Source organism: Xenopus tropicalis, chromosome 6 (assembly GCF_000004195.4).
Source record: "Xenopus tropicalis strain Nigerian chromosome 6, UCB_Xtro_10.0, whole genome shotgun sequence".
NCBI lineage: Eukaryota > Metazoa > Chordata > Amphibia > Anura > Pipidae > Xenopus > Xenopus tropicalis.
In genome coordinates this window covers 43,208,581-43,235,493 of record NC_030682.2, presented here as the reverse complement: position 1 = coordinate 43,235,493, position 26,913 = coordinate 43,208,581, and the positions used below count along the sequence as shown (strand labels likewise).

Genomic DNA, 26,913 nt, shown 5'->3' with positions numbered 1-26,913 from the left:
CCGAATCGCTTAGTCATCTGCAGAACACAGCATAGAGGGGAAGGGGAGAGAGAAGAGAAGGGAGGGGGAGAGAGGAGCAAACTGAGCAGACTTGTGCTGTGTCCTGAAGGATTTTTCTGAGAGCAGGAAGTCTGACACAGAAGATCATGTATACAGAATAAAAAGGAAAGAAATGTTGTGCTTCTTTTCACAGAGGACTCAGAGCAGTGCTTATGGCTGTATCTACATAGACCTTTCTGATACAGCTTACTTTAGTTTTTACCTTTCCATCTCCTTTAATTTTCTTAGTTTGAAACATTTATGTATACATTTTAAAGGTTGTAAAACACCATTTCATACAGGGAAAGTTGGGATTTTACCTTTAACTTCCTATGTCCATCTTTTCTTGTTTGCCAATTCAGGTTCTTCCTGGGGTGTATCTAACATATGCTACAAATCTGGAAGATGTAAATAATTCCTTAAGGCAGTATTTCTTCTGTCTTGTCACAGAGTTGATTAATATTGCAGCATCAATGAATGTTGAATTGTTAAATGGAGTATATTCTATAAGTCTGGATAGAAGATAGGTGGCTAGGCACATAAGCCTATCTAAACTACTATATGAATATAAACACAGCTATTTGTTAAAACATAGTTGAATGTATATGTCTCCATAGTAACTACTAGAGTTTACAGAACCAGAGTTGATCCACACCCAACTATATTTAAATTTTCTTTACATGCAGCCCAATAAAGTATATATGAACACTGCTTTTTAAATAAACTTTTAAAAAAAGTGCTGTAATGTAAAGAGAAGGAAAGAAGATTTTTCTGAATGCCCTGGCAACAACTTAAGTTTGGGGGCACTTGCAAGTGAGCACTTTTAACATGTACTGTTTAAAGAGGTACTAAATTACTCAACCAGACTTTACTCTATTGCTGTATGCTGAAACTTCCGAATTACGGGGGGGGCCATCTCCCATAGACTCCATTATAAGCAAATAATTCTAATTTTGAATTTTTTTTTCCTTTTTCTCTAATAATAAAACAGTACCTTGTACTTGTACAACTAAGATATAATTAATCCTTATCTGAGGCAAAACAAGCCTATTGGGTTTATTTAATATTTAAATGATTTTTAGCAGACTTAAATTACGGAGATCCAAATTATGGAAAGATCCCTTATCTGGAAAACCCCAGGTCCCGAGCATTATGGATAACCAGTCCCATACCTGTACTAATATTTGGGGTCAGTATTGATTAAGGATGTACAAAATCCAGGATTCGGTTTGGTATTCGACTAGGATTCAGGCAAATCCACAACCTGGCTGAACCGAATCCGAATTAGCACATGCTGGATTTGGAAGGGTTAATGTCGCTGCATAAACACTAAAAGTGTAAAATTTTTCGCCATGCGCTGATATTTAACCTTTCCAAATCCTAATTAGCATATGTATGTATTTGGGGGTTCGGCTGAACCTGAAAAACTGGGTTCGGTGCATCCCTAGTAATGATATAGTTGGTGCTACTTGGCTATTTTTTTTAATTTAAACAAACATAATAATTACAAAACAAAAGCAAATATTGTATTTTACATATAAACAAAATGTGCAACAATAAACTTATATCATATATTTACATGCATTTTAACTCTGCACATATATCCATATACAGTATTTACTCTCAATTCAAAGCCCACCCCAACCCTAAGGACAGAAAGCAGAGTTGCAGGTTACTCACCCAAAACAGCATGCACCCAATCATAAAAATATCTTAGAAATTAAAAAAAAAAGGCTACTTTGCCTTTGTCTTAATAGTGGGCGTCAGCATCATGGGCTGGATACTGTGAAACAGTACAGATTTAATATTAAATTAGATTCAAGGCACAGAATGACTTGTTGGAACAACAAGGCTTTCTACTGGTTAGCATCCTTCTTTATTAGGAGTATAATACAGTGATCATGTTCACCACCCTGCAATTCCTGGATTTCATGTATTATTTTTTTCCATTATTCTGTATAGACAATGTTGTCTTATTGCCATTGAAGAGATTCTTACTAGAATACCCCAGGAATTAGTAGCTCTTAATGAGAGACATATTTCCCGTGGATTACTGTATGATAAACTAGTTTCAGCTACCGTACTCTGTTTCATTTTCCACCCCCCCCTCCCAAAAAAAAGAGATGCACACAGAACTTCAGAGTGGTTTGGGCCGTAGGAGGGTTTTTAGCAAGTTGTAGCCATGGTTGTTTCCCCTAGGAATGCAGAGAGCTAATATGGAATGCTGTTAAATGTGCCTTGCACTTAAGCATGACCCAGCCTCCCACCAAATGGAGAATATTTCCTAAACCCTAATCAGTACAGTCTTTCTACAGACTAGGGACATTCTCCATTACTCTAAATTTACCTTATTCTGTGGACTCCCATTGTGCTTCACAATCCCTCACTCGAGGCATAACATCTCCTCTTACCCCCTGTTGGTTCTATATGCTACTGCTGTTGGCTTCCTTCAGACCTCTGCTGAGAATTCTTTTCATGCCTGTGCTGTTAAGAAAAAGCTTTCAACTTTCCTGGACTCTTTGAAGAAAATGTTCACTGATAGTTTTGTTACCACGTCTGTGTACTCCAGCTTCAGACTAGAGTTGTCCAATGTATTTAGTGCTGTGACCTCGCTATTTGTTATGTGCTCTTGGCAGAAATACCAAGAACTATTGCTGGGCCAACTCCCTCTCTATTTGACCGTGACATAATCAGACAGGAGCAATATACTGTTGTCTGTAAATCTCTCCCTGCTGCTATGCTACTACAGTTTAGCTGCTGCCACATTGGTTCTAAACCTTCATAATGCTGCGACCCTTTAATATAGTTCCTCATGTTGTGGTGACCCCCAACCATAAAATGATTCCTAAGACCATCGGAAATATGTGTTTTCCAATTGTCTTAGGCAACCCCTGTGAAAAAGTCACATGAGTCAGTCTGGTGTCTGTTCAGCGTTTGAGACATCTGCATACGATTCTTTTGTCACAAATGTGCTGCACTTACAGAAATTGGGTTCAAAGGGGAACCCTTGATCTACCATCAGGTCAGGAGGTGGTAGTAGCTCCAAGGTTCCACTGCATCAATAGGCACAACGGTTCTAGATTCTGAGCAGAAGGCAGGAAGTACTGAGCAGTATCCAGCCAGACTACAGGTAGGGGGACCTGTTATCCAGAATGCTTTGGACCTGGGCTTTTTCTGATTAAGGGATCTTTATGTAATTTAATTATACTAAAATATAATTTAAACATTAATTAAACCAAAAAGGATTGTTTTGCCCCCAATAATTATCAATTATAATCATTAGGTAAAATATATATTAAAAAAATGTTTGTGGAGTATTTATGTGATCATTAGGGGCATTTCAACCCCTAGGGGCCCATTTACTTACTCACGAACCGGCCGAATGCGTCCGATTGCGTTTTTTTCGTAATGATCGGTATTTGGCGATTTTTTCGGAAAATGATCGCAACTTTTTCGTTGCCATCCGAATGTTGAGCAAAATCTGGCGATTTTTTCGTAGCGTTAAAACTTGCGCAAAAAATCGCGCCTTTTTCGTAGCCATTCTGAAAGTTGCGCAAAATGTTGCGATTTTTTCGTAGCGTTCGGATTCATTCAAGCTTCAGTATGGTGACTTTTCTTGGGCCAGGTTGGAGCTGCAGGGTGCCATTGAGTCCTATGGGAGGCTTCCAAAATCATGCTAAGTCTGAAAGTTTCGGCCGCCGCTTACGAGCGCTCAATACGAAAAAGTCGCGACAAGATACGAGCGAATCGTAATGGCTACGAAAAACTCGCGTTTTTTCGCGAAAATCGTATTGGTAACGAAAAAGACGCGACAATTTCCGAAAAGTTGTAAAGGCGCAGAAAAAAATCGCAAAAATACGAAAAAGTCGCAAAATGTTCGTTTTCCAATCGGAATTTTTCCAATTCGGATTCGAATTCGTGTCTTAGTAAATCAGCCCCTTAGTGTCGCTCTGAGGCAGCCTAGGGAATGCCACCTTCCTTACCCAGGCCCGGATTTGTGGCAAGGCCCAAATTTTGGGGCAGCATGACGCCCCGCTGCAACAAAATTTTTAAATTTGGCTTCCATACGGAGAAGTGGGGACCTCTCCTCACTGCTCTGTATGGGAGTTTACATTTTTGCGTATACGAGCTCGCAGCTCGCACAGGGGGGTGTGCACCCGTTCACACATGCACACAAAGGGGGGGGGGGAGGCGACCAACGGGGATGGCCTCGGGGCGCCCAGAAGACAAATTTGGCCCTGTCCTTACCCCTCCATACTTAGGCTTTTATGCTTCAGAGGGGGGCTCGTCGCCAGTGCCTAGAGTGCAGTAGCGCTCTCTGCACTGGAAAAGATTAAATCTTGACTCTTGAAGTTATTATATGCAGTTTTTTGCTGAGCTAAACCTATCACATAAGATTAAATCTTGACTCTTGAAGTTATTATAAGCAGTTTTTTGCTGAGCTAAACCTATCACATACATACAGAGAAGCCATCTTCAGTTGTTACATCCTATTTGTAATTATCTTTATTTATATAGTGCTATTTGACTAAAAAGCCCAAAGATATCTAAACAAAACCTGTTAAAATGATTTCTAATGCAACTAAGGATAAATCTGGACTGAGATACTTTTTCTCTCTTAAAAACATTTTACTGACTAGAAAACAATGCACATTTCAGAACATAACATGGGTATAATTACTTCCATATTGTCAGAAATGCTCTTTACATCTGCAGTGTCTTTGTAGAAACACTGACTTTTGAGACATGACTCTCCTCTGTTAGACAAATACAAGCAAGCCATTGTATTGGGTATTCTGCAGTTTTTGTTTAAAGTCCAGATGTTCTGTAATGAAAAAAAAAAATTGGAATGGAAGTTTCTGGTTACTTAGTTACAAATCTGCTACAGAGGCTGGCTGTAATCAGGAAAGAACTTTACAGTTATGATGCCCTCCAAATTCTTTGTTATTCTGTTTTTATATGTACAGTGGTCAGTTCATAGTATACAAGGCCATGGTTTGGTTTTGATATGTTTGCATCTCCCTAAAGGGTACCAGTGATACATGCTGTGCTGAGAGATACAGGTATACCATTTGTTATCCAAAGCTTGGGGTTTATCCAAATAAGGGATCTTTCTATAATTTGGATCTCCATATATTAAGTCTGCTAAAAATCATTAAATATTAAAGCCCAGTATGATTACTTTGCCTTTACCATAAACCAGGCATGTGTACCACAGAAGCCAAATTAAGAAGTTAATGCTGTCTTATGACTGCATTGCTTCTAATAGGGACTGACACATACAGAGAAGAGATACTTTAGCATACTGGGTTTTCCAGAATAGGTGGCTACCATGTCTGTATGTAAATGATTAACAAATGTCTGGTGTGAAACAGGGAAATGTAATAAAAAGTTCTAAGTTTGCCTATATCTAGTCACCCATAGCAACCTATATCAGATGTTTTTGAACAGCAGACCAGCAGACACTACCTAATGATTGGTTGCTGTGGGTTACTAGACAAGTGTGAAAATTAAAGGGAACTAAACCCTAAAAATGAATATGGCTAGAAATGCAATATTTTATATACTGAGTTTATTGAACCAGCCTAAAGGTTCAGCATCTTTACAGTAGTTATGATCCAGTACTTCAAAGTTGTTACAGGGGGTCACTGCACTTTGGGGTTGTAGCAAATTATTAATCAGAAAATGAGGTTCGTATCTCAAAGAGGGTGATGCTACAGTGCTGAATATTAAGTTCTGGTTCTAATTGCACAAGTTTCAGAGCTGCTATGCACTAATAATCTGTATTATTTCCTAATCGGCCTTATAGTGTGACATTTATGTTGTATATGCATAGTATATTGTGTGTCACTCCCTAAGCTCAGTAAGTGACAGCAGCACAGAGCATGTGCAGTGAATCGGCAGAAAAGGGGGGCTACTGGGGCATCTTTGGGGGGCACAGATCTTCCCAGCTAAAGGGCTGTGGTTGCCTTGGGCTGGTACAGAAGCACAAAACACAATATGCAGCATTTCTAGCCTACTTTTTTTAGTTAAGCTTTAGTTCCTTTAAGACCATTTATTACATACTCCCATTAATTTCTTAGTCATTTATGTTTTAATAACAATTTTGAATCATTGGTTCATTCCGTTATCTTTATTTTAATTGGAGCTGCACATGTGGATTCTAATTCAGCTCACTTTTTAGCATTCCATTGAACCAAATGTGAACCTGTGATGACATATAAATTAAAAGTAGTGTATTAGTGACGGTGACAAATTTTATAGATGACAGAGATTTGATTACAGAGGATGGAGATTTGATTTGTTTGATTGTGCTTAATATTGAATATATAATATAGTGCAAAGGTTTGGCTGCCTGCTTAATGAAATAAAATCCAGTGGCCAAGGACGGAAATAAGGGTGGAAGGGGCCCATACAGCTACCTTTCTGATAACTGTTTAGCTTATCTATCCACCTTGCTTTAATTAAGCAGAGAATAGGGCCTCTTTAAATTGCTCAACATTGTCAGTAAATGCACATTGGTAACAACATAAACAGCAAACTATGTGGAATGTATACAAAGATTTTTATGACATTTTACAGTCTAATCACTCAAGTAAAATGTGTGCATGTCTCCTAAAAGAGTGATCCTTTCTGAATATTATGCAGGATATCCATTGCAGATGCAGATAATGGGAAGCCCCAAACTAAAGGGTAGTTCACAAGAAACTGGTGTATTTATGTCATTTAGCAATTATTGCATTTGTAACCTAGCCAGCTATTGGTTGTGATGATCAAAAAACATCCATGTAATCACACATTAGACTTGCAACCATACCATTCATTTATGTTTCCACACAGTTTTTGTTTCTACTATTGTAACTTTTTTTTTCAGTAGACAATGTTTACATTTCATATTTATTCCCCAAAGTGTTTTATTCTTTTTAACCCTGGCCTCATCTTGGAATGTGCCAAAATAACAACTTTTTTATGAGCTCATGTTATATAGAGGCCTCTAACGAGCTTTTAATATATAGTTTTATGGGTGCTAAACAAAGTCAGTCCTTTATATTTCCCCGTGTAACATGTTGTACTTGGTACACCACTATTCATTGTTAAATCATTGGATCGCTTTTGCAAAAGAACTACACACACACAACATCAATATGCCTCCTATCTATTATATAATAAGCCTCAAATACTTGGTACTTGTTATATACTAAGCCCCAAATCCTTGATACTTATGCAGCAAATCAAAAAGCCCAATGGTTTACATAAATAACTAATGGCAGAACTGAGCAATCTGCTTGTAGCTCAAATTTGTTTAAAGAAATGAAAATATAATTTAGTTAATGAAGTAATGAAGCAAAATAACACCCCTGTTTTGTTACCAGAACAACCATGTGGCTGGCCTGGAAGCACAACAGCACATCTGGTTTGCATGCTAGTTCTACCCTGTTTTAAATAAATTTTAAATGTATTGTTGTTTTCCTTGTATTTTTATCATGCGTATCATGAGTACTTAATCATTCTCATGCCTGCAATAATAGAGCAACAATCTAATTTCTCTTGATGCTTCCATCCAAGTAAAATAGTAAACATTTTTGCGTGAAGGCGTTTTGGCCTCTGCTGATCTGTGCTGAGGGCAGCAGTAGTCAAAACATCTATATGCTATTGGCCTTAAGGTGGCCATAAACACATAGATAAGACTGTATAAAATATGTCTGATATGATTATGTGTGCATGTATAGAAGCCCGCCGTTCCTGACCAATGTATTATGTATATCGGCCAGATGGGGGAGGATTGAAAATTTGCTTCATATTGGTTGTTTCACCCTGGCAGCAAGGGCAGAGTTTTACTGGGGTTGTTTTATCATTTGTGCCAACTGTTCCTTCTGCCATTACATATGGCTTTGTGTTGGAGACCTTGTTTTGGGTTGTCAAGTATTATCCTTATGCTGAGGAGTAGCAACCATTAGAATTTATCGATCTGCTTAGTGGACACTGACCCTAGAGGGTCAACCGTAACATTTAATCTGAGATTGTAGAGTGTTGAAGAACTCTACCAGGCCCAGACTGGCACTCTGTGGATTCTGGCAGATGCCAGAGGGGCTGCAGTAAGAAGTTATAGACAATCACTATTTATTGGGCTGTTTGGGCCTCTGTGTTTTGTTATACAAGCACCTATTTTAAAAGCATGAACTCAATGCACCATTCCTTACCAAAATATCAATATATATATATATATACATATATATATATTTTTTTTTTTGTATGGGCCATTTTTTAATAAAATAACTTTTACTTAGCAAGAAAATTGTGCATGGTAAGGAATCTGTTGACTTTTTCTCTATTAGAAAGCAATAAAAACAAAGACCTTACCAGTGTAGATAAATACAATGTAATAACATTGGAGATGGTGAAATAGGAGCCTGGCCTAGGAATTGAATTATATTACTGTATTTTCAAATCTTCCATCAAGAATTTCTTAAATTCCTTTGCAGTTTATCAGCTAGGTTGTAGCGTACAATGTTACACTGCATTGACAAAAGCAATCAGTATAATAACTGTTAATTAAATCCGCATGTTGGCGCGTCTGGTGTCAAATAGATGTTGTATGGCTAAACTGCAGTTATGAAGAGTCTGTATTTTTATAAATGTTCTGTATAGTTGCTCCATGCGGGCTAGTTGTTGGCAAATATGCATTTAGCCTTTTTAGGCTTTCATATAAAATACTGTAGGGCTTTCCTTTTGTTCCATAAAGCTACTTCTGCAAATGAGTGGATAAACTGTTCATTTGTTATTAGAACATGAATTCTAGGTAAGGCAATGAATTAGGAAGACTAATGTGTGAATTGCTTTTTATAGAGAATAAGACCTTACCGTCACAGCCATCTACTAGCGGATAAAGCGCAGTTATGGTGTATTTAAACTTGACTGATAACCAAAGCAAATAACAATTCATAATACATGGATATCAGTTTCAATAGTTGGACCACTGCACACGTACGAAAAATCGTGCTTTATTCATACAGTTTTATCAGTACCGGTATCGGACCCCTTCAATGTTTATGAAGCATGTATTACTTTATCCAGAGAGTTCCAAATTACGGAAAGGCCATGTCCCATAGACTCCATTTTAATCAAATAATTCACAATTTTAAAAATGATTTCCTTTTTCTCTGTAATAATAAAACAGTACCTTGTACTATCCTTGTTAATCCTCATTTGAGGCAAAACAAATACGAATTTGTGTTCTCTATTAATAATCCCTGCAAACATAGCTGATCTGATCAATGCACATTCCCTGGCCCTATATTTGTTCAGTTATGCATTATTTGCAAGTACATTATTTAAAAAAAATCACAAGTATGACATAAAATTCAATTTTGTGTTAATTTTTCATAGGCAGCCACCTCCCTGCCTAACAACTTCCTTCCCAGACTACTACCAATCTCCCTTTAGACCAGGGGTCGTGAACCTTTTTGGCTGAGAGAGCCATAAACACCACATATTTTAAAATGTAATTCTGTGAGAGCCATACAATATGTTTGGCCGCGGATACTGTGAGGCAAGGTAGGGTGGGTCCCAAGGATGCCGGATGCGATGTAGAGGAGGGCGTGGCCTGCACTCGGCGAATAGAAGACGTGTTCTAAGGCCATTTCCTGCCTTTAACCTTTTTCTCTTTTTACTAATTACCTGAAGTTCCATCTGCATCGGCTCGTTGATGCGATCCCCGAACCGACTGTGCCTATTACTGTCGTTCTAATTCGATTGTTTGGCCCCAGGGCCAAACAACCAAATTGGCCTGACTTTGCCCGATATCACCCACCCGTAGGTGGGGATATCGGGTGAAGATCCGCTCGCTTGGCGACCTTGCCAAGCGAGCGGATCTTCACGTGTATGGCCACCTTAATTCCCAACCAAGGGACTGCATATATTTCCCTGCAATGTGTGTTTATTAGTTAGTTGACTGCTGCTTAGACTGTAAGCTTTTTGAGGCAGGGATCTCTTTTATGCTGAATTTAAATACATGGCACTTTATGAATGTATATATTTATCATTTATTTCATGTCAACCCTGCCTGAACTATTAATGTATTGTAAAATGGGCATCACTTTGTATGGCAGTAGTATAAATTACATATTCTAATGTAAGTATCACTTTTATCCAGGTCCTCCTATACAGTGGTCAGCTTGATGTTATAGTGGCTGCCCCTCTCACTGAACGATTCCTGCCCACAGTACCATGGTCTAAAGTAGAGGAGTACAAGAAAGCCGAAAGGTTTGTCTGGAAGGTCCTTCCTACAGATACAGAAGTGGCTGGCTATGTGCGTGTTGCTGGAGAATTTTCTCAGGTAACCTGAAGAGTTGGTTTTACAAATTTTAAGTGCTTTAAATAAGCTTAAATGTAGTGAACTTGTATTATGTTCTAATGTTGTATAATGTGCTTTAAAATATTCTTTTCAATAGAAATAAGCTTTAATACATTTAATGTGGGCATACACAGCCAGATCCACTCATTTGGCAAGGTCGCCAAATTCAGGAATAATTATATAGGTCTGTGCATTGGTCCTAAAATTAATTTGCTGTGGGGCCAAGTAAGACCTAGTTGCTCCTTTAGTAAAGGTGCTACTATTGCAGATGTGCCATTGAAAGGCAGACTATGAAAGCTAGAATTTCTGACAGGTGGTCTGCCTGTCACCACATCATCTGCCATAACACTACCATATATCTCTATAGGAAGTTTTTTTTTAAACAGATAGGGACATTTTGGCCTCGTGTTTTTTTCCTGCTTATACATCTGGTCAGAACTCCCGTGTGTTATTAGCTTAACACTGCACATCATTCGTACAAATCTATCTCTACAGGCAGGCATTGTGGCTGGTACCTATTGGGATGAACAGTGTAAGATATGGAAGAACTTCCAGGAAAAAAATTCTTAAGACCTGGGAAACTTTTATATTCCAGCTGAAACATGCAGCAAAAAAATAAATACAGTAAATTTCCTACTAAAACCTATGGTGTTTACATAGTTGATGTTTAAAAAGCATATTATAAAATATACCTTTAAAAACAAAAAACATCAGTAAATTGAGAATTATCATGGCAATAATAAAAATGTTGTAAGCTACATCCTATCTGCTTAGCTGGCAGCGGCCTGGTGGTACTGACTGTCTAACTTCGTCCTCAAAACATTGCTTCAGACCACATGGCAGATTTATTCTGTTATATGGCAGAAGCCAACTTGTTCCAGTGGTACATGTTGCATCTCAGCGTTGTGCCCAGAAACAGCTGTTCTTCATCATATCACCACCAAGCAATGACATGTAACAGCGCTATTGTAGAACACCACAGAAATTATTCTTGTGTGGTTTGGAAAGGAAAGCCACAGATGGAGTGCTCGACCAATACACACACATGAGTCAAGAAACAAAATTATTCAAATTATTCAACATTTTTAGCTCCAAAAATGTTTTGTAATGAAAGGAAACATACAATATTTATTACTATATTTTAGTTTATTTTTCTTGCAAAGCAATTCTTAAAAAGTTTCAAGTAGACAGCAAGAGAATGGGGGCTTGAGAACAAGGTATTAATGGCACACTTTTAAAATAATGGCCCTATTATTTAACATGTTTGTACTTTGTCCTTTGGGTGTTGCAGTAAAGCTGACTGGCACAGAGAGCCCAAGTCGCTCTCTTATCTTTTGGTTTCCTATATGGATACAACCTCCAATGGTTTACTAGCCTAAATCAGTGTGTTTGAACTTACACAATGTTCAGCCACAAAACACAAAATCAAGTAGTAAATGCATTATGGAGCCCTGTGTGGGCTGGAGGAGTGTGTGCGGGAGGGAAACAGTGGGATATTGTGCTTCTTTGACCCCTTTGAAACAAATTATAACTTCACTTTACTGTTAACTTCCTGGTTTAGAAGAACGTTCCATAGTCACAAAGATGGTTCCATAGTCACATCAAAGATGGCTATAAATATCTGATGCCTTTGGAGACAGAGCATTCAGAGTAGGATTCAGTGCACCCTGGCAAATATAGAACTTAAAGTTCACTTAAAGGAAAAAGAAAGTCAAAGTCACTTGGGGGTGCCAAAATGTTAGGTACCCCCAAGTGACTTTGACCACCTACCTTTTACCCCGGGCTGGTGCCCCTGTGAGGAGGGAACAGCACCAGCCCGGGGTAGCTGCCGGCGCTTCCTTCTTCCTGATTCACTGCGCGCGCATGCGCAGTAGAGTGAAAAGCCGAACTTAAACATTAAAGTCGGCTTTTCACTCTACTGCGCATGCGCCCACTGCTGGCATTTCAGCAACGGAAGCAGGAAGAAGGAAGCGATCCGCTCCAGGTACCCCGGGCTGGTGCTGTTTTCTCCTAACAGGGGCACCAGCCCGGGGTACAAGGTAAGCGGTTAAAGTCACTTGGGGGTGCCTAACATTTTGGCACCCCCAAGTGATTTTGCCTTTCGTTTTCCTTTAATTAAAGGGGACCTGTCACCCTAAGAAAAAACAAATTCTTCTCTATCATGCTAGTCGAGCAAAATAAACCTTATTTACACTATATAGATAGTATAAATCTTGTTGCCTTCAGTCTTGGAACTATTCAATCACAGCAAGCAGGAAGCTGCCATTTTGTGGACACTGTTAGTAAGGCAAGCTTTGCATCACACCAAAATCTTTTTAAAGGACCAGATGCCCATACCCATGCACTGGCTACATGATTAGGTGATGGGGAGGGGAAAAGTGTGAAGTGCAGTGACATCTAGGAAGTGCTGAATGGAAAGCTAAAGGTATTGTCTGCCCCGCCTCTATGCCTAAGGCATAGAGGCGGGGCAGGCAATATATGATTGACAGCTGGGATTTTTAAATGTCTTTATAAAAAAAGGAATTTGGGTTTCATGTTTAACTTGAAAAGGACTTTTATTATTCAGATTTTTATGTCTGGGTGACAGGTCCCCTTTAAGGTTTATTTATTTATTAATTATGTTATAATTATGTTATAGTAGCAATAAGTGAGGCAGTTCCATAAATCTGCCAGAGCCATACTGACACAAAGGTATGGGTATAGGGGTTCCCAGGGCTGCCACTATAACCATAAAGTTTGTCAACTTTTTGTTTTAAATTTATTACTTTTGTAATAAACTTGTTTTTCCATAGCAATGTAACTTGTCATGTCCCCTTGGAAAAAATAGGCCTTAGACGTATTTTTGTAGTAATTTTTGAGCAAAGCACCTCCCAAACCAACAGCCCTCTACTTTAATCAGCTGAAAGAGTATGTGCATGAGGCATACACTAAGATCCTATGCTACCTTGGCCACCTTAAGACAGTTATTGTGGTGGTCCATGGCCCTCTACTTTCTTAACTATGTGCAGCTGTGCTTTGGCCTCCCAGCTAATGCATGTATCATGCCCCAACAAATGGGCAGTAGGTATGATGAACTGCCATCTGTGGTAAATTGAGAGGAAATAATTGTTTCAGCAGAAGTAAATGTAACCCTTCTTTTCAGTGGCTTGTTTTTGTGTGATTATATATTCATTTCGTGGCAGCCCACTGCAGAACTTTGGTGAGCTTTTTCCCTATACAAATAAGTGTGCCTTTCTCTGGATCATACTTTTATGTGATTTATTTGTATGGTATATTAAGGCTATTGAAATGCAGATTTCAGGGATATAAGTACTTCTAATATTCTAGGTGTCTCAGAAATATGTTTGTCGTTCCGATTTCTCTATTTATTTTTATGTATTTTCATTTCTTATACAAGTAACGTTCAGAAATCTTGATGATTCTATTATGATAAAAGTAGGGTGACACAATGGCTCAGCACTGTTGCCTTGCAGCTCTGGAGTTTGATTTCAAGTAGGGCACTATCAACAAGGAGTTTGTATGTTTCACTGTGTGGGTTTCCTCCAGGTGCTTTGGTTTCCTCCCACATCAAATAAAGAAAGTTGGCATTTGGTCTCAGCTTGACAGCTATCCAGCTGGACATTTCTGCAGCTGCAGGGGGCTTTTGGAGATGGCTCATGGCCATTAAACACAGCAAAAATAGTATCCTGCCTTGCCTCACCTTTAAAATCTCCTCTTCATAATTGAGAAATCGATGATTGTCTATCACTGTTTGGCTCTATTTCTGCTCCACTTCATCTTTCCAAGTAAATGATCTGTGTGATGTGAACGTCCTTGTAGTATTTTGTGAAGAAACTTTGGTTACTTCCACCAACGCCATCAGTTGAAATGCATGCACACTAAGCACTTGATCATGACTCTTTCAAGCCCACTAGTTGAGGCCTATTAGTTATGGTTATTTCTTCTTCACAACTGTTTAGTTGATTGCAAAGGGAGTGGATTATCAACTTATTGTCATGCAGAACAAGGCTATGATGTGGCCCTCCAATGGTTTTTTCCAAAATGAAGTTGACAGTTACTATTGCCGAACTGGGAAAAAAGGGGGCTTAAGTTGTCCTTTAAGGCTGGGAATAGATTGAACAGTTGAAGGGTGAACATGCACAAATATTATTTTGCTTTTTTTCATAGAATTCCGTTTGGCTTCTCATAGATTTTTAGACAAGGGTTTTACTAAACTTATGCAACCTTGAATTAAAACCCCACCCTTCTTGTTGCTGTAGCAAGATATTGACTTTGGAAGTCCATGTATAAAATGTTGGGGGCTAGTCTGTCCCAGAATGCAAAATCAGAGAACAGGGATTCTTAACCTATGGGTAGGCTGAACCTTAATATAATTGATTCTAAACCAATCAGTGTCAGGCTGCAGTAGTTTGGGTCCAACAGGATCCCAACCACTTGGGCCCCCCCCCCCACTAATTGCCATATATCTGCTGCACGAACACCCTCGGACCTGCTTACTGCTGCTGGCTACTAAACCCCACCACCCTGATCCCTTATGCATGCAGCACTGTACAGAAGAACTATAACAGCGGTCAAAGATAAATACAAAATATATCACCCACTGGAAGTCTGCACTACCAAAGGCGACAAATCTCCCAAAAAGGCCTTCCCCTTCACTTACCTTTGGATTGTTGCAAGTAAAATACATCGCTAGCAGCTATCTGGCTTACAATAAATTTTCCCTTTTTTGCATTTTACTGTTGCCCTGCAATGGTAACATTTGTGTGTTTGCTTCAGAAAGATTACTATAGTTTAGATAAATAAGCTGCTTTGTAGCCATGGGGGTTAGCTATTCAAATTGAAATAGGTCTGAATGGCACAGGTTACACAGCAGATACTGATAAAACACCATTGAATTGTACACAGCTTATCTGTTATCTTCTATGAAGGGTTACCCCCTGGCTACACAGCAGCTTATTTATACAAACTATAGTAGCCTTGAAGCAAACACAAACAACAAGTGCAGAGCAACAGTATATTATACTTTAATTACATAAAAAAAACTTTCATTTGTTGGTGTTACTGCTGCTTTACAGGCAGGGGCACACTGAGTGGATCATCAGCTTTCCTCAGTCTGCATTTTGTATGCAGGTGAAGGAAAGTGGATCTGTTGTCATCTGCTATTTCTGTTTTTTAATCTTGTTGATAGGGTCCAATTTAACCTAGCCACCAGTTAATGGTGTTAAAGAGATACAGGAATATGAATAATAATAAAAAGTAACTATAAAATTGTAGCCTCACAGAGTAATTTTTTTATTACTTCTGGGGTCAGTGTCCCTCATTTGAACCTGGAAAGAGGCAGAAGAGAATGCAAATAATTTTAAAAATGGAGGCCATTTGAAAAGTTGGTAAGGAAAAGCCATTCTATAACATACTAAAAGTATAGGGTAAAGTTTAAAAAAGTGTTTTTCCTGCAACAATGCTGAAACAATGCACCACTGTGGACGACTAATCTCCCAAATTTGGGAGTAATACACATTACTAGCAGTGATCGTCTTCTTTTGCATTTTCCCATGATTAAATCTCTGCGAGTAACGTATTTTACTTGCACTATTACGAAGGTAAGTGAAGGTAAATGCAATGTTCGGGAGATCTGTCACCTCTGGTAGGGCAGATTTACTGTGTGTGAGAAATCTCCCCGTGTGCCAGTACCTGAAGAGCTGGGTTGATGCACCTACATTTCTCACCATTTCTAAGGCAACGAGACTGCGTGCCCAAGCGCATCTCACATTCTAGGTTTTTCCAATCCATGGTGAATGGAGTCCCAGATATTTTAAAAGTAGATAAAAGGGATAATTGGAGTCATTTGCAAGACAATACACAACAAAAAAATGGTGTACACAACAAAAAAGTGTGTGCATCTCTCTTGGCTATCCTGGGTAGTTCTGTTAGATGAGTAATTCTGAGAAATTTGTGTGGTTGAGATAATTTTGGACCCATCTTTAATTTGGTAAATGCCAGTTCCAGATTTACCCTCTTGCCTATCCTAAAGTATTTTGGTGAGTTTTTCCTGTAGGATACAATGTTCTTATTTAATCATTTTAATTGGTAAGGGAGTTGAATGTTTGATACTTTGGAGAAATTAAAGGGGAAAGCTGTGGGTTTGTGTAGAATGCAGTGTAGATACATCTCTTAGGCCGGGGCTGTCTGGAGGCTTATGGGCAGGACTTGGTCCTCTAGTGGATTTTTATGGTCCCTGATTTATTATTATTATTAACATTTATTTATAAAGCGCCAACATATTCCGCAGCGCTGTACAATAAGTGGGTTTCATACATTGGACATACAGAGTAACATATAAAGCAATCAATAACCGATACAAGAGGTGAAGAGGGCCCTGCCCAAAAGAGCTTACAATCTACTGATCTGCTTAAAGGCGGCAAAGTCTTCACTGTATAACGTCATTTTAGTATAATCTGGCCCTCGAACACTATGCTATGCATGAGCAATAGTCAGCCCAATAAGTTAACAGCACTGCCTTAGGCTAATTCAAGGGGTCAACCTAACAGTTTTAGCACCCATGATCACCTTCCATGGCTACCGTTTACTAATAGGAAATGCTGCGAAGTGCATGTCTGGGTGCCTTGCACCCCAAAAACAATCAGAGCATTTTTAGGCTGAAATGTATGCACACCTGCCCTTCTGGCCAATTCACATTCAAGTGAGACTGAAAAGAGCGTGACATTAGCCTTAGACCTGCCCTCCAACCTTTTATAAGTGCAACCAAATAGCCACCCCAATTTCATTGCTCCTGAACAAATGAGCAGAAAAACAAGCAAAATATACATTTTTTCCCCATTTGCAGTGGTATGCAAAGCCACATGTCGCTCTCGGAGTGAATCAATGACAGTCATATCTAAAACAGATCCAGGAAAGACTCCCCTGCTGTAATAGATGGGTCCCTTTTAGAGAATCAACCTCTGTCCCATATTGCGACCATGTGTTTGAATAATGTATGTTTGGCCAAGCCACATACTTTCTGTGCTCTTTTCACTAAAACCAGTGAACTTCCTTACATGTCTGCTTGCCAACTCCTCCCTTTAATTATTTTGTGCTGGACTGTGTTGAAACACAAAGCCTGGAAATGTGGGTCAAAGAAATTTCACCAAATAGTAAAGTTCGAACAGGTTTAGCACAATATATGCAAATAGCATATCCATAACCCCCGACAACACTTGAAATCAAACACGTCTCTGCAATGCCCAGACACAACCCAGCCTGTTTAAATCCCCACCCACTTATGGCTACACACTGTCCATTTTGGGGTCCACAGTTGGGTGGACTGGCAGCAACTGATGTATCAGATTATTGCAGTTTAGACAAAAGGTTCTAAAAATCATGCAGTTACCCATCGTAACCATTCAAGTCTTGGCTTAAATTCTCAAACCTATAGTCCATTGAAAGCTATTTACTTATCGGTCAGTGTTTGCAACTGCACTACTGCAGTTTAGCACCTATGTTAGAAAATGATACCTTGAGAATTTTACTAAGCTGAACTAGGGGTAAGTGGAAGGGCAGTACAGTGGGTGGCACTAGGTACATACTTCTTTCCTGCCTACCCCCTTGTCCAGGCCCTCCAGTCCTGCTCACCCCACTCCCAGATCTGTGGCACTTGCTCCCCGCCGCCTGCTCGTCACTCCCCCGGGAGGGGTTGAATGCGAGTAGTGGCACTACTGCTTGGCAAACCACGGGGGGGAAGCTAACCTAATCTTTACATTGTAAATATTTTTGAAACAATAAAAAATAGAAAGCTACGGAAAATAGTTCTTATTTTTGGTGTACCAAATAAAAAAGAAAAAAAAAGTGTTGTGAAGGTGATCTGCCCCTGAATGCAGCACATAAAGGAAACAGATGAACGCCATTTCAGTTTGGGAAGGAAGGATGGGAGAGAGATTTTGCTTTGCATGCCATCTCCATATAATTCTCTCCTGCAGGGGAAACACATGCACTCCAAGGTGTAGTCCCAAAAGGCTCAGTTGTCAGAAAGGTCAAAGCAAATTTAGGCTTAAATAACAGAAAAAGAGAATGTGCTTATTAGCACTTGACATCCAGAGGAAATAGTTGCATTAAATTATTCCTACTAACCTTCAATGTAATACATAGGATTTTGCAGCTAATAAGGCTGTAAGGAAACAAGGGTGTGTCTTTGTGTGCCCCCCTGATCCTTGCCATTTGGAGGTCAAGCAGGAAATATGGGTCACAGTTAATAGAATCTGGCTCCTTGGGCTGCCCCTTAGCTTTGTTGTTTATTAAAGACATGGTGTTAGTGTGAGGCCAGTAAAGGCTGCTTCCTCCCCTTTGGTACACAGCTGCTCGCTTACAGCCTAGCTGACCTTTGTTGTGCTCTTTTATGAGTTGGCTCTGCACATAAAAGCCAATTACAGTCATACAAGTAGCTGATTACCATCAGTATTGGTTATTTACATTTACACGTTAAGGGATTTCAATGGGCTTCCTTGCCAGTCTTGGATTTCCTTTTTATGAAATACATCAAATATTGTAACTGAATTTTATTCTAAATGTCAAAATTCTGCAATTCCCCTGGATATTGCATCCTGGGGATGATGCTGCAATATCCATTCAGTTTCTATTAATTCGACATACCACCTAATGCATATTTATCCCTCAGTAAAAACCAAATACTGTCTACAAAGTAAGTGGTACTGGGGTCATTTTTCAGGTCAGGGGTATGTTGTCGGACCATTACTATTGTGCCATTAAGAGCACCTAAAAGAATTGTATTTCGTGTAAGGGTTCTAATGATTTTACTGTATAATCTTTGGTCAAGAGAGCTTCTTTGTCATTGTTGTGACGCCGTGTCCGGTGATTAATTTATAAAGACACTGCCACGTGAGATGAATTTTGACCCTGGTGCAGGCACACAGAGTGTGTTTTGGTGCAGTTCTGCGTATGTAAGCAGTTTCACAACAAAATTCACTCCTTGTGTCTGCACCTGGGATAAAATGTCAGTGCCTTTATAATCATAGGACAAGGCATCACAACAACAATCAATAAGGTTTTTTTAAGCATGGGGCAAAATCTTGGCTTGCGTTTATCCACAGGCCAAGCATACACCCCGCATGCCCTAAGGAAGCCATACATTTTGGGACGTATTTATTAACATTGGAAACAAATATCGCCAGTATTGTTGCCCATGGCAACCAATCAGCAATTAAATTTGAAAGGTCACCAACAGGTTAGAAGATCAAGATCTGATTGGTTGCTATGGACACAGCACCGGTGATGTTTATCTCCAATATTAATAAATATGGCATCTAGTGTTATTTTAAAGTCATGTGCAACTGCAGACTTTATACTAGGTGTATTCTTAATTAATGACAATCGTGTCAGTCACTTGTTCTTCATGGATATTTTTACAACCTGTTGTCCACATTTTGAACACCAACAGGGGTAAATAATGCAAGCAGAGCTTGTGAATGTTCTGGGCAGCATGATATACAATCAACAAACCCCATAAATCGAGATCTGGCCAATTTCAGCCCAGATGTCAGTCGGGAGGAGCGGCGGTGGTGTCGAATTGGTCTATAGGACTGATATCGGCAGCTGAAATCGACCCGTGTTTTGCCACCTGTAATCTGGCAACCTTAAGGTTGCTTCCCGTTGTTTTTCTAATTTGCCTGCTAGACAATAAAACCCAGCTCTACAAATTCCACAGTTTAGAATGTAACTGAATGCACAATTGCCCCACAATGGTTTTTTCCACAGACAGAATCAATCACCCTCATATGAATCAGGCTTTTCTAAACAACTCTCAAATATATATTAATGACTATAAATATGAGTTGATTTAAAATTACATGTAATTACTATTAAAAGCAGTATTTATTTATCCCCTTCATTCTTTGCACTCACTGCTGTTTTGAATCTTGAAAGTTAGCACAGTAAAAACAAACAAAGAAGCAGGAGTCGGTTCTCCTCCAGGTATATGAATGCTGTCTGTTGTCTGCTACATTGTTTCAGGAGTGTTTATAATTACATTTTCTTTCATTAGGATTATGTCATGTCATGGCAAAGAGAAAAAAACTTAGTGATTATATTCTTCGGGGGGGGGGGGGGGGGGGGGGGTTGAATCTAACATATTGTAACCTCCCCAAGTGAGTCAGTCTCTTCATGTCCATTCCCAGCTTTCAGGCCAGAATTGGCTTGTGTGAGCATTGACATTCAGGTGAGAACATGTATATCTGCCCCTGTGGGTTTATCACTCTCACCTTACAGAGATAGTCAGGATATGACATAATTGGCATATAAATATTGAGATTTTAGAATTATGTGGATGGGACGGCTACAGCTCCTTTTTGGTGCCAGATTGTATTGGACAATGAAACCCATCCCTTCCCCCCACACAGCTGTTTACCATATGATGTATTTATAAAATTGAATGTGCTTTATCTGTTATTGATTCCCTTCCATGTAACTAGTGCTATTGTGTTGCTGTATAGGGTAATTATTATAGCTATATTGTACTACATCTGTATCACAGCTGCCCTCACTAGCTGCACCTAACACTCACACATAATAGATCAAAGGACCAGACTTAATCCCTCTGTTCATTGTCTTTGCCCCCCTGACCTGCCTGCTCTGGGTTAATTATGCATTATGGTAGATTTGATTCATTTAGTGCTGGCTGGCTTTGTATTTCAGGGATTTCCTTTACCAGGTACATGCTAAGGTAATGTGGAAACTTCATGTTTCTACCATAATTGGAATTCTTAAAGGAACAAAAACCAGCAAATACAGGAAAATAAAAACATCTGGATAGATGGTATAACACTTGCATAAACTGTAAAAACTGTTTCTGTAAAGAGCTGCTAACAAACAAAGCAAAATCTCTTTATTTAGTGGCAGTTTGCCTCTAATGGTGGACATCCACCTATGGGTGGGCGATATCAGGCAAATTTAGGCTAATCCGGTCGTTTGGCCCTGGGGCCAAACAATCGAATTAGAACGACGGTAATGGGTGCAGTCGTTTTGGGGACTGCATCAACGATCCCTGGGTTCCCGATCCGATCCCCGAACCTGCCCGATCAATATCTGGCCGATTTCAGGTCAGATGTCGGTCGGGCAGGCCCGTCGTTGCTGCACCTACACGGGCTGATAAGCTGCCGAATCGGTATAAGTGACCAATATCGACAGCTTTCCACCTATAGGTGGGTGTAGGGATTTTTAAATCTGCCCAATAGACATCTAGCCAATTTTCAGCCAGATATTGGTTCTGTAGGCCCATCTGAGGGACCCATACACAGACCAATAAGCTGCTGATCAGGTCTGTCAGCAGCTTTTATTGGCTTGTGTATGGCTACATTAAAGGAGAAGGAAAAGGTCAGTCACTGAAGGGTGCCAAATGTTAGGCACCCCCAGTGATTGTAATCGATTACCTGATACCCTGGGCCGGTGCTCCTATTTGCAGAAAACTGCACCGGCCCAGGGTTCATGCAACCAAGGATTATATCTATGTGATTTGTGGGCCAGCGCATGCGCAGTAGAGTGAAAACTTTCTTGTTTAGGTTCATTTTTTTTACTCTACGGCGCATGTGTAAGCTTTACAAAGGCAAAATAAGGAAGAGGATAGCTTGCAGGTAATCCGGGGCTGGTGTAGTTTTTTGCTAACATTTTGGCACCCCCCAGTGATTAGACCTTTCCTTTGTTTATATGACACGCAAAGCTGATATTGGTGCAAAAAATACTTTTGTGTTTTGTCACTGAAATCAGGCCAATGCCATGCCTTAATGGAGCAGATTGGAGCTTGTTGGTTAAAATGTAAGCGGAGAGAAACCGAGGCACAGCCTATCAGTGATTAGTCCCACCCAGGCTCCCTTTTTTGGACTCCAAGCCAGTATCAACAGCTTGGCGATTCGCATGTAAACTACCGATAGGCAAGTAACCAAGTAAACCTGAAGTGTTCTCAGTACATGTTCTAACTGCAAGAAATCTGGCACTGCCTCAAAGAAAACTGCATTAAAAGGGCCATATAAGCGTGTTGTTCTGTTTGTTTTTATTCTGCTATTGGGGTCAGGTCAGTAGTTGTCCAGTAGCAACATTTGGAGCAGTTCCACTGATTATAAATTGGCCAAGATCTGCCAAGTGGAAGGCTAGAATCCTATTAAGTACAGCCAAGTTTCTGCACTACTTAGCAAATCATATTTATCCATAAAAACCTGAGTAATACTGTGTGCATGTGTTAAGGCAACTGCCAACTGACTGCACACTGGTATAGCCAGAGAAAAACAGGCCCTAGAACTGCCAGTGTGCTCCTTTTCAAAGTATGTAGCCACACAGCGGGTGCTGTCCCATCATTTCTTGTTTAACTGCCCATTAAAAGGCAGGAACTCTTTTAAGCACAGTTTTTTTCACACAGTGCTGTTAGCAGGGGCCATAAAGCTAATTGCACTGTGCTTTCCACTATGTGTATTCTACTGCGTCTTCTTTAATAAGGAGACAATAGATGCGAACTAGAATCCTACATTATTTGTAATGCATTATATTGTAGAAATATAGATGTGTAGTTGCCACCTTGTGGAGTAGTATTACTTGGGGAATGGTTGGTTTTTGGGTTGGGCAGAGAAGTTATTTGCCCTTATCCTCAGCATCACGCAGGTGTGGGGAGTATAAATGAAGTGTATGATGTGCCAAAATGTTGGAAATTTTCAGTAAATACAAGGATTTTTATCCTAGATATGCTATCTGCATGTGGGAGTTGCAGTTAAAAATCTGGGAGGTCAGCAGGCCAGATCTGATTTATGCAGTTTTTCACACCTTAAATGGGAGCCTCAGACTAGGAAGCATTGCCAGCTGCAGGGTTAATAATGGGACAGTAGGTGGGCAAGTGGCAAGTAGCTAAAGCTCCGGGCCAATTGGAAATAATAGGTTCATCAGTGAGAGAGCATAGACAAACTTTTTTTTTTTTATAAACTATTTTATTTAAAGGATAGTATAGTATGTGCAATTGTGTGAGTTATGTCTTTGTAGATATATACGTTACCTTTCCAAAGGTTTGGCATTTTATGGTCAAAAACCATCCTGTGTCCACAGTGCAAGGTGGATTCCTGGAAAGTTGTGCTGAATTGGTGTTTGAGTGGCCTGCTGTGCCATTATTGCTGATCTGGTGCAGTTATTCAAACCATTTGACAAAAACCTCACACAGGGACTGATCAATTAACATACTGTGGTTTGAAATGGCGTGTGTGACATATCTGTGAGCATTTAGTCACTATTCCCTATTATGTAATTTTCCAAATAAATAAGTAGAAAACTCTACACAGAAAGCAACATATGTTAAATAATAAACATATTGAAAGTTAAAACTAATAGAAATATTAGTAGGAGGTGCTACTAGTAGCCCTGCAGTCTGAGAATATTGCTGAAAGCATATTAGTGAGTATTTTACAGGTGATAATTGTGGGTGCTGGGTGCCTAACAGTGGTAACAGTGGAACAAGTACAAGTAGAAGCAATTCAAATGCCGAGTGTGAAGTCACAGGACGGCCTGTGCAGCCTTAGCAAACACTATAGTGATAAATATACAGGCTGTTTTTGCACAGTTTTTAGCAGTTTGCTGATGCTGTCAAGTATTTCATTTAATAGTAAACACACCAAATAATAAAGTGGAAGTATTTTGGATAATTCTGTACAATCTGTTTTTTTTTGTTTCAGGTAATCGTGAGAGGTGGAGGCCATATCCTGCCCTATGACCAGCCTGAAAGGTCCTATGCAATGATTGACAGATTTATAAGGAAGTGTAAAGCCTTCGACTGTTATTGAATTAAAATGTTTGCTACCAGACAAAGCTCTGGATGTGCTACAGTTAAATTTGACAATTCGTACATTAAGATTACTGTAACACATGGGACTTTCAGGCACTCTAACACCCAAGTTTTTTATGAGTTCAGAAAATGGGAACATAATGCCGACAATCAAATCTAGTGATTTCAGACAATTGTGCAAGCATTTCCACTTGTTTGGCAAGGGTGCCACACAAGTGGATTTTTCCCCAATATACCCACTTTGATGTAGGTGAGAAAGGGATGGATCTGATTGTTTGGATCCTATGTAGCCTGTAAGACTGAGGACTGCATTAACTCCAACACATGATCTGACAGAAAAAAATCAAACCTGCTTAACATCTGGCTGGTTTTTAGACAGATATAGGTTGGATGGGCCTATCCGAAGGTGCCATGCACCGGCCATTAAGCTGCCGACTCGTCCTTCTGCAGTTTTTATCAGCCCGTATACGGTAGGTTGAAAATTTAGGGACACGGCTAATGTTGCAGGACAGCACTGATTGCATTTAAAATAAACTGCAAATAGTTCAGCCCGATAGCTGGATTTGTTTTAGAGGTGTCCCTGAATTTTCAAGTGATCTGTATGGCCACCTTAAGGCTGATGTCTGTCTTGTGTCCTGGTAAACTGTATGTATGATAGAATTGGCTTATATGTGGCCCCTAAGTGCACTATTTCTACCCCGTACATCCTGTTTTTTGCTAAGCATTTCATCTTATGGGTGTGAAAATATCTGTGAATTAACTTTATGCAAATCCTAGAATGGCAACTGTATTCTAATTGCCTTATCTATAACTGAACATGCAAAGTGCAGCCAACTGTACAAGCCAGCCTCTGCAGCTGCATGTGTGCTATACAAACACACATTATCTGCTACATATACTGTGTGTGTGTGTGTGTGTGTGTATATATATATATATATATATATATATATATATATATATATATATATATACAGTGGTGTGAAAAACTATTTGCCCCCTTCCTGATTTCTTATTCTTTTGCATGTTTGTCACACTTAAATGTTTCTGCTCATCAAATACCGTTAACTATTAGTCAAAGATAACATAATTGAACACAAAATGCAGTTTTTAAATGAAGGTTCACGTTATTAAGGGAGAAAAAAAACTCCAAATCTACATGGCCCTGTGTGAAAAAGTGATTGCCCCCCTTGTTAAAAAATAACTTAACTGTGGTTTATCAATTTCAATTTTCAATTTCAATATCAATTTCTGTAGTCACCCCCAGGCCTGATTACTGCCACACCTGTTTCAATCAAGAAATCACTTAAATAGGAGCTACCTTACACAGAGAAGTAGACCAAAAGCACCTCAAAAGCTAGAGATCATGCCAAGATCCAAAGAAATTGAGGAACAAATGAGAACAAAAGTAATTGAGATCTATCAGTCTGGTAAAGGTTATAAAGCCATTTCTAAAGCTTTGGGACTCCAGCGAACCACAGTGAGAGCCTTTATCCACAAATGGCAAAAACATGGAACAGTGGTGAACCTTCCCAGGAGTGGCCGGCCGACCAAAATTACCCCAAGAGCGCAGAGACAACTCATCCAAGAGGCCACAAAAGACCCCAGGACAACATCTAAAGAACTGCAGGCCTCACTTGCCTCAATTAAGGTCAGTGTTCACGACTCCACCATAAGAAAGAGACTGGGCAAAAACGGCCTGCATGGCAGATTTCCAAGGCGCAAACCACTTTTAAGCAAAAAGAACATTATGGCTCGTCTCAATTTTGCTAAAAAACATCTCAATGATTGCCAAGACTTTTGGGAAAATACCTTGTGGACCGACGAGACAAAAGTTGAACTTTTTGGAAGGTCCGTGTCCCGTTACATCTGGCGTAAAAGTAACACAGCATTTCAGAAAAAGAACATCATACCAACAGTAAAATATGGTGGTGGTAGTGTGATGGTCTGGGGTTGTTTTGCTGCTTCAGGACCTGGAAGGCTTGCTGTGATAGATGGAACCATGAATTCTACTGTCTACCAAAAAATTCTGAAGGAGAATGTCCGGCCATCTGTTCGTCAACTCAAGCTGAAGCGATCTTGGGTGCTGCAGCAGGACAATGACCCAAAACACACCAGCAAATCCACCTCTGAATGGCTGAAGAAAAACAAAATGAAGACTTTGGAGTGGCCTAGTCAAAGTCCTGACCTGAATCCTATTGAGATGTTGTGGCATGACCTTAAAAAGGCGGTTCATGCTAGAAAACCCTCAAATAAAGCTGAATTACAACAATTCTGCAAAGATGAGTGGGCCAAAATTCCTCCAGAGCGCTGTAAAAGACTCGTTGCAAGTTATTGCAAACGCTTGATTGCAGTTATTGCTGCTAAGGGTGGCCCAACCAGTTATTAGGTTCAGGGGGCAATTACTTTTTCACACAGGGCCATGTAGGTTTGGATTTTTTTTCTCCCTAAATAATAAAAACCCTCATTTAAAAACTGCATTTTGTGTTTACTTGTGTTATCTTTGACTAATAGTTAAATGTGTTTGATGATCAGAAACATTTTGTGTGACAAACATGCAAAAGAATAAGAAATCAGGAAGGGGGCAAATAGTTTTTCACACCACTGTATATATATATATATATATATATATATATATATATATAATAAACTCTTGTTTTATGCAATAGTACAGCACCCTGCAATAGAACAAAACGTGGTGCAC

General features: G+C 39.5%; 1 protein-coding gene across 1 annotated transcript in view; it reads left to right on the top strand.

Moving 5' to 3' along the window:
- Window positions 1–24,226, top strand: part of cpvl (carboxypeptidase, vitellogenic-like) — a 74,257-nt gene extending 50,031 nt beyond the window's left edge. Inside the window, exons 12-13 of the mRNA NM_001016807.2 lie at window positions 10,193–10,375; window positions 24,103–24,226. Of these exons, the coding sequence (NP_001016807.1) occupies window positions 10,193–10,375; window positions 24,103–24,210 (291 nt within the window). The 3' untranslated portion in view covers window positions 24,211–24,226. The remainder of the gene's footprint in view (window positions 1–10,192; window positions 10,376–24,102) is intronic.
- The last annotated feature ends 2,687 nt before the right edge of the window (window positions 24,227–26,913 follow it).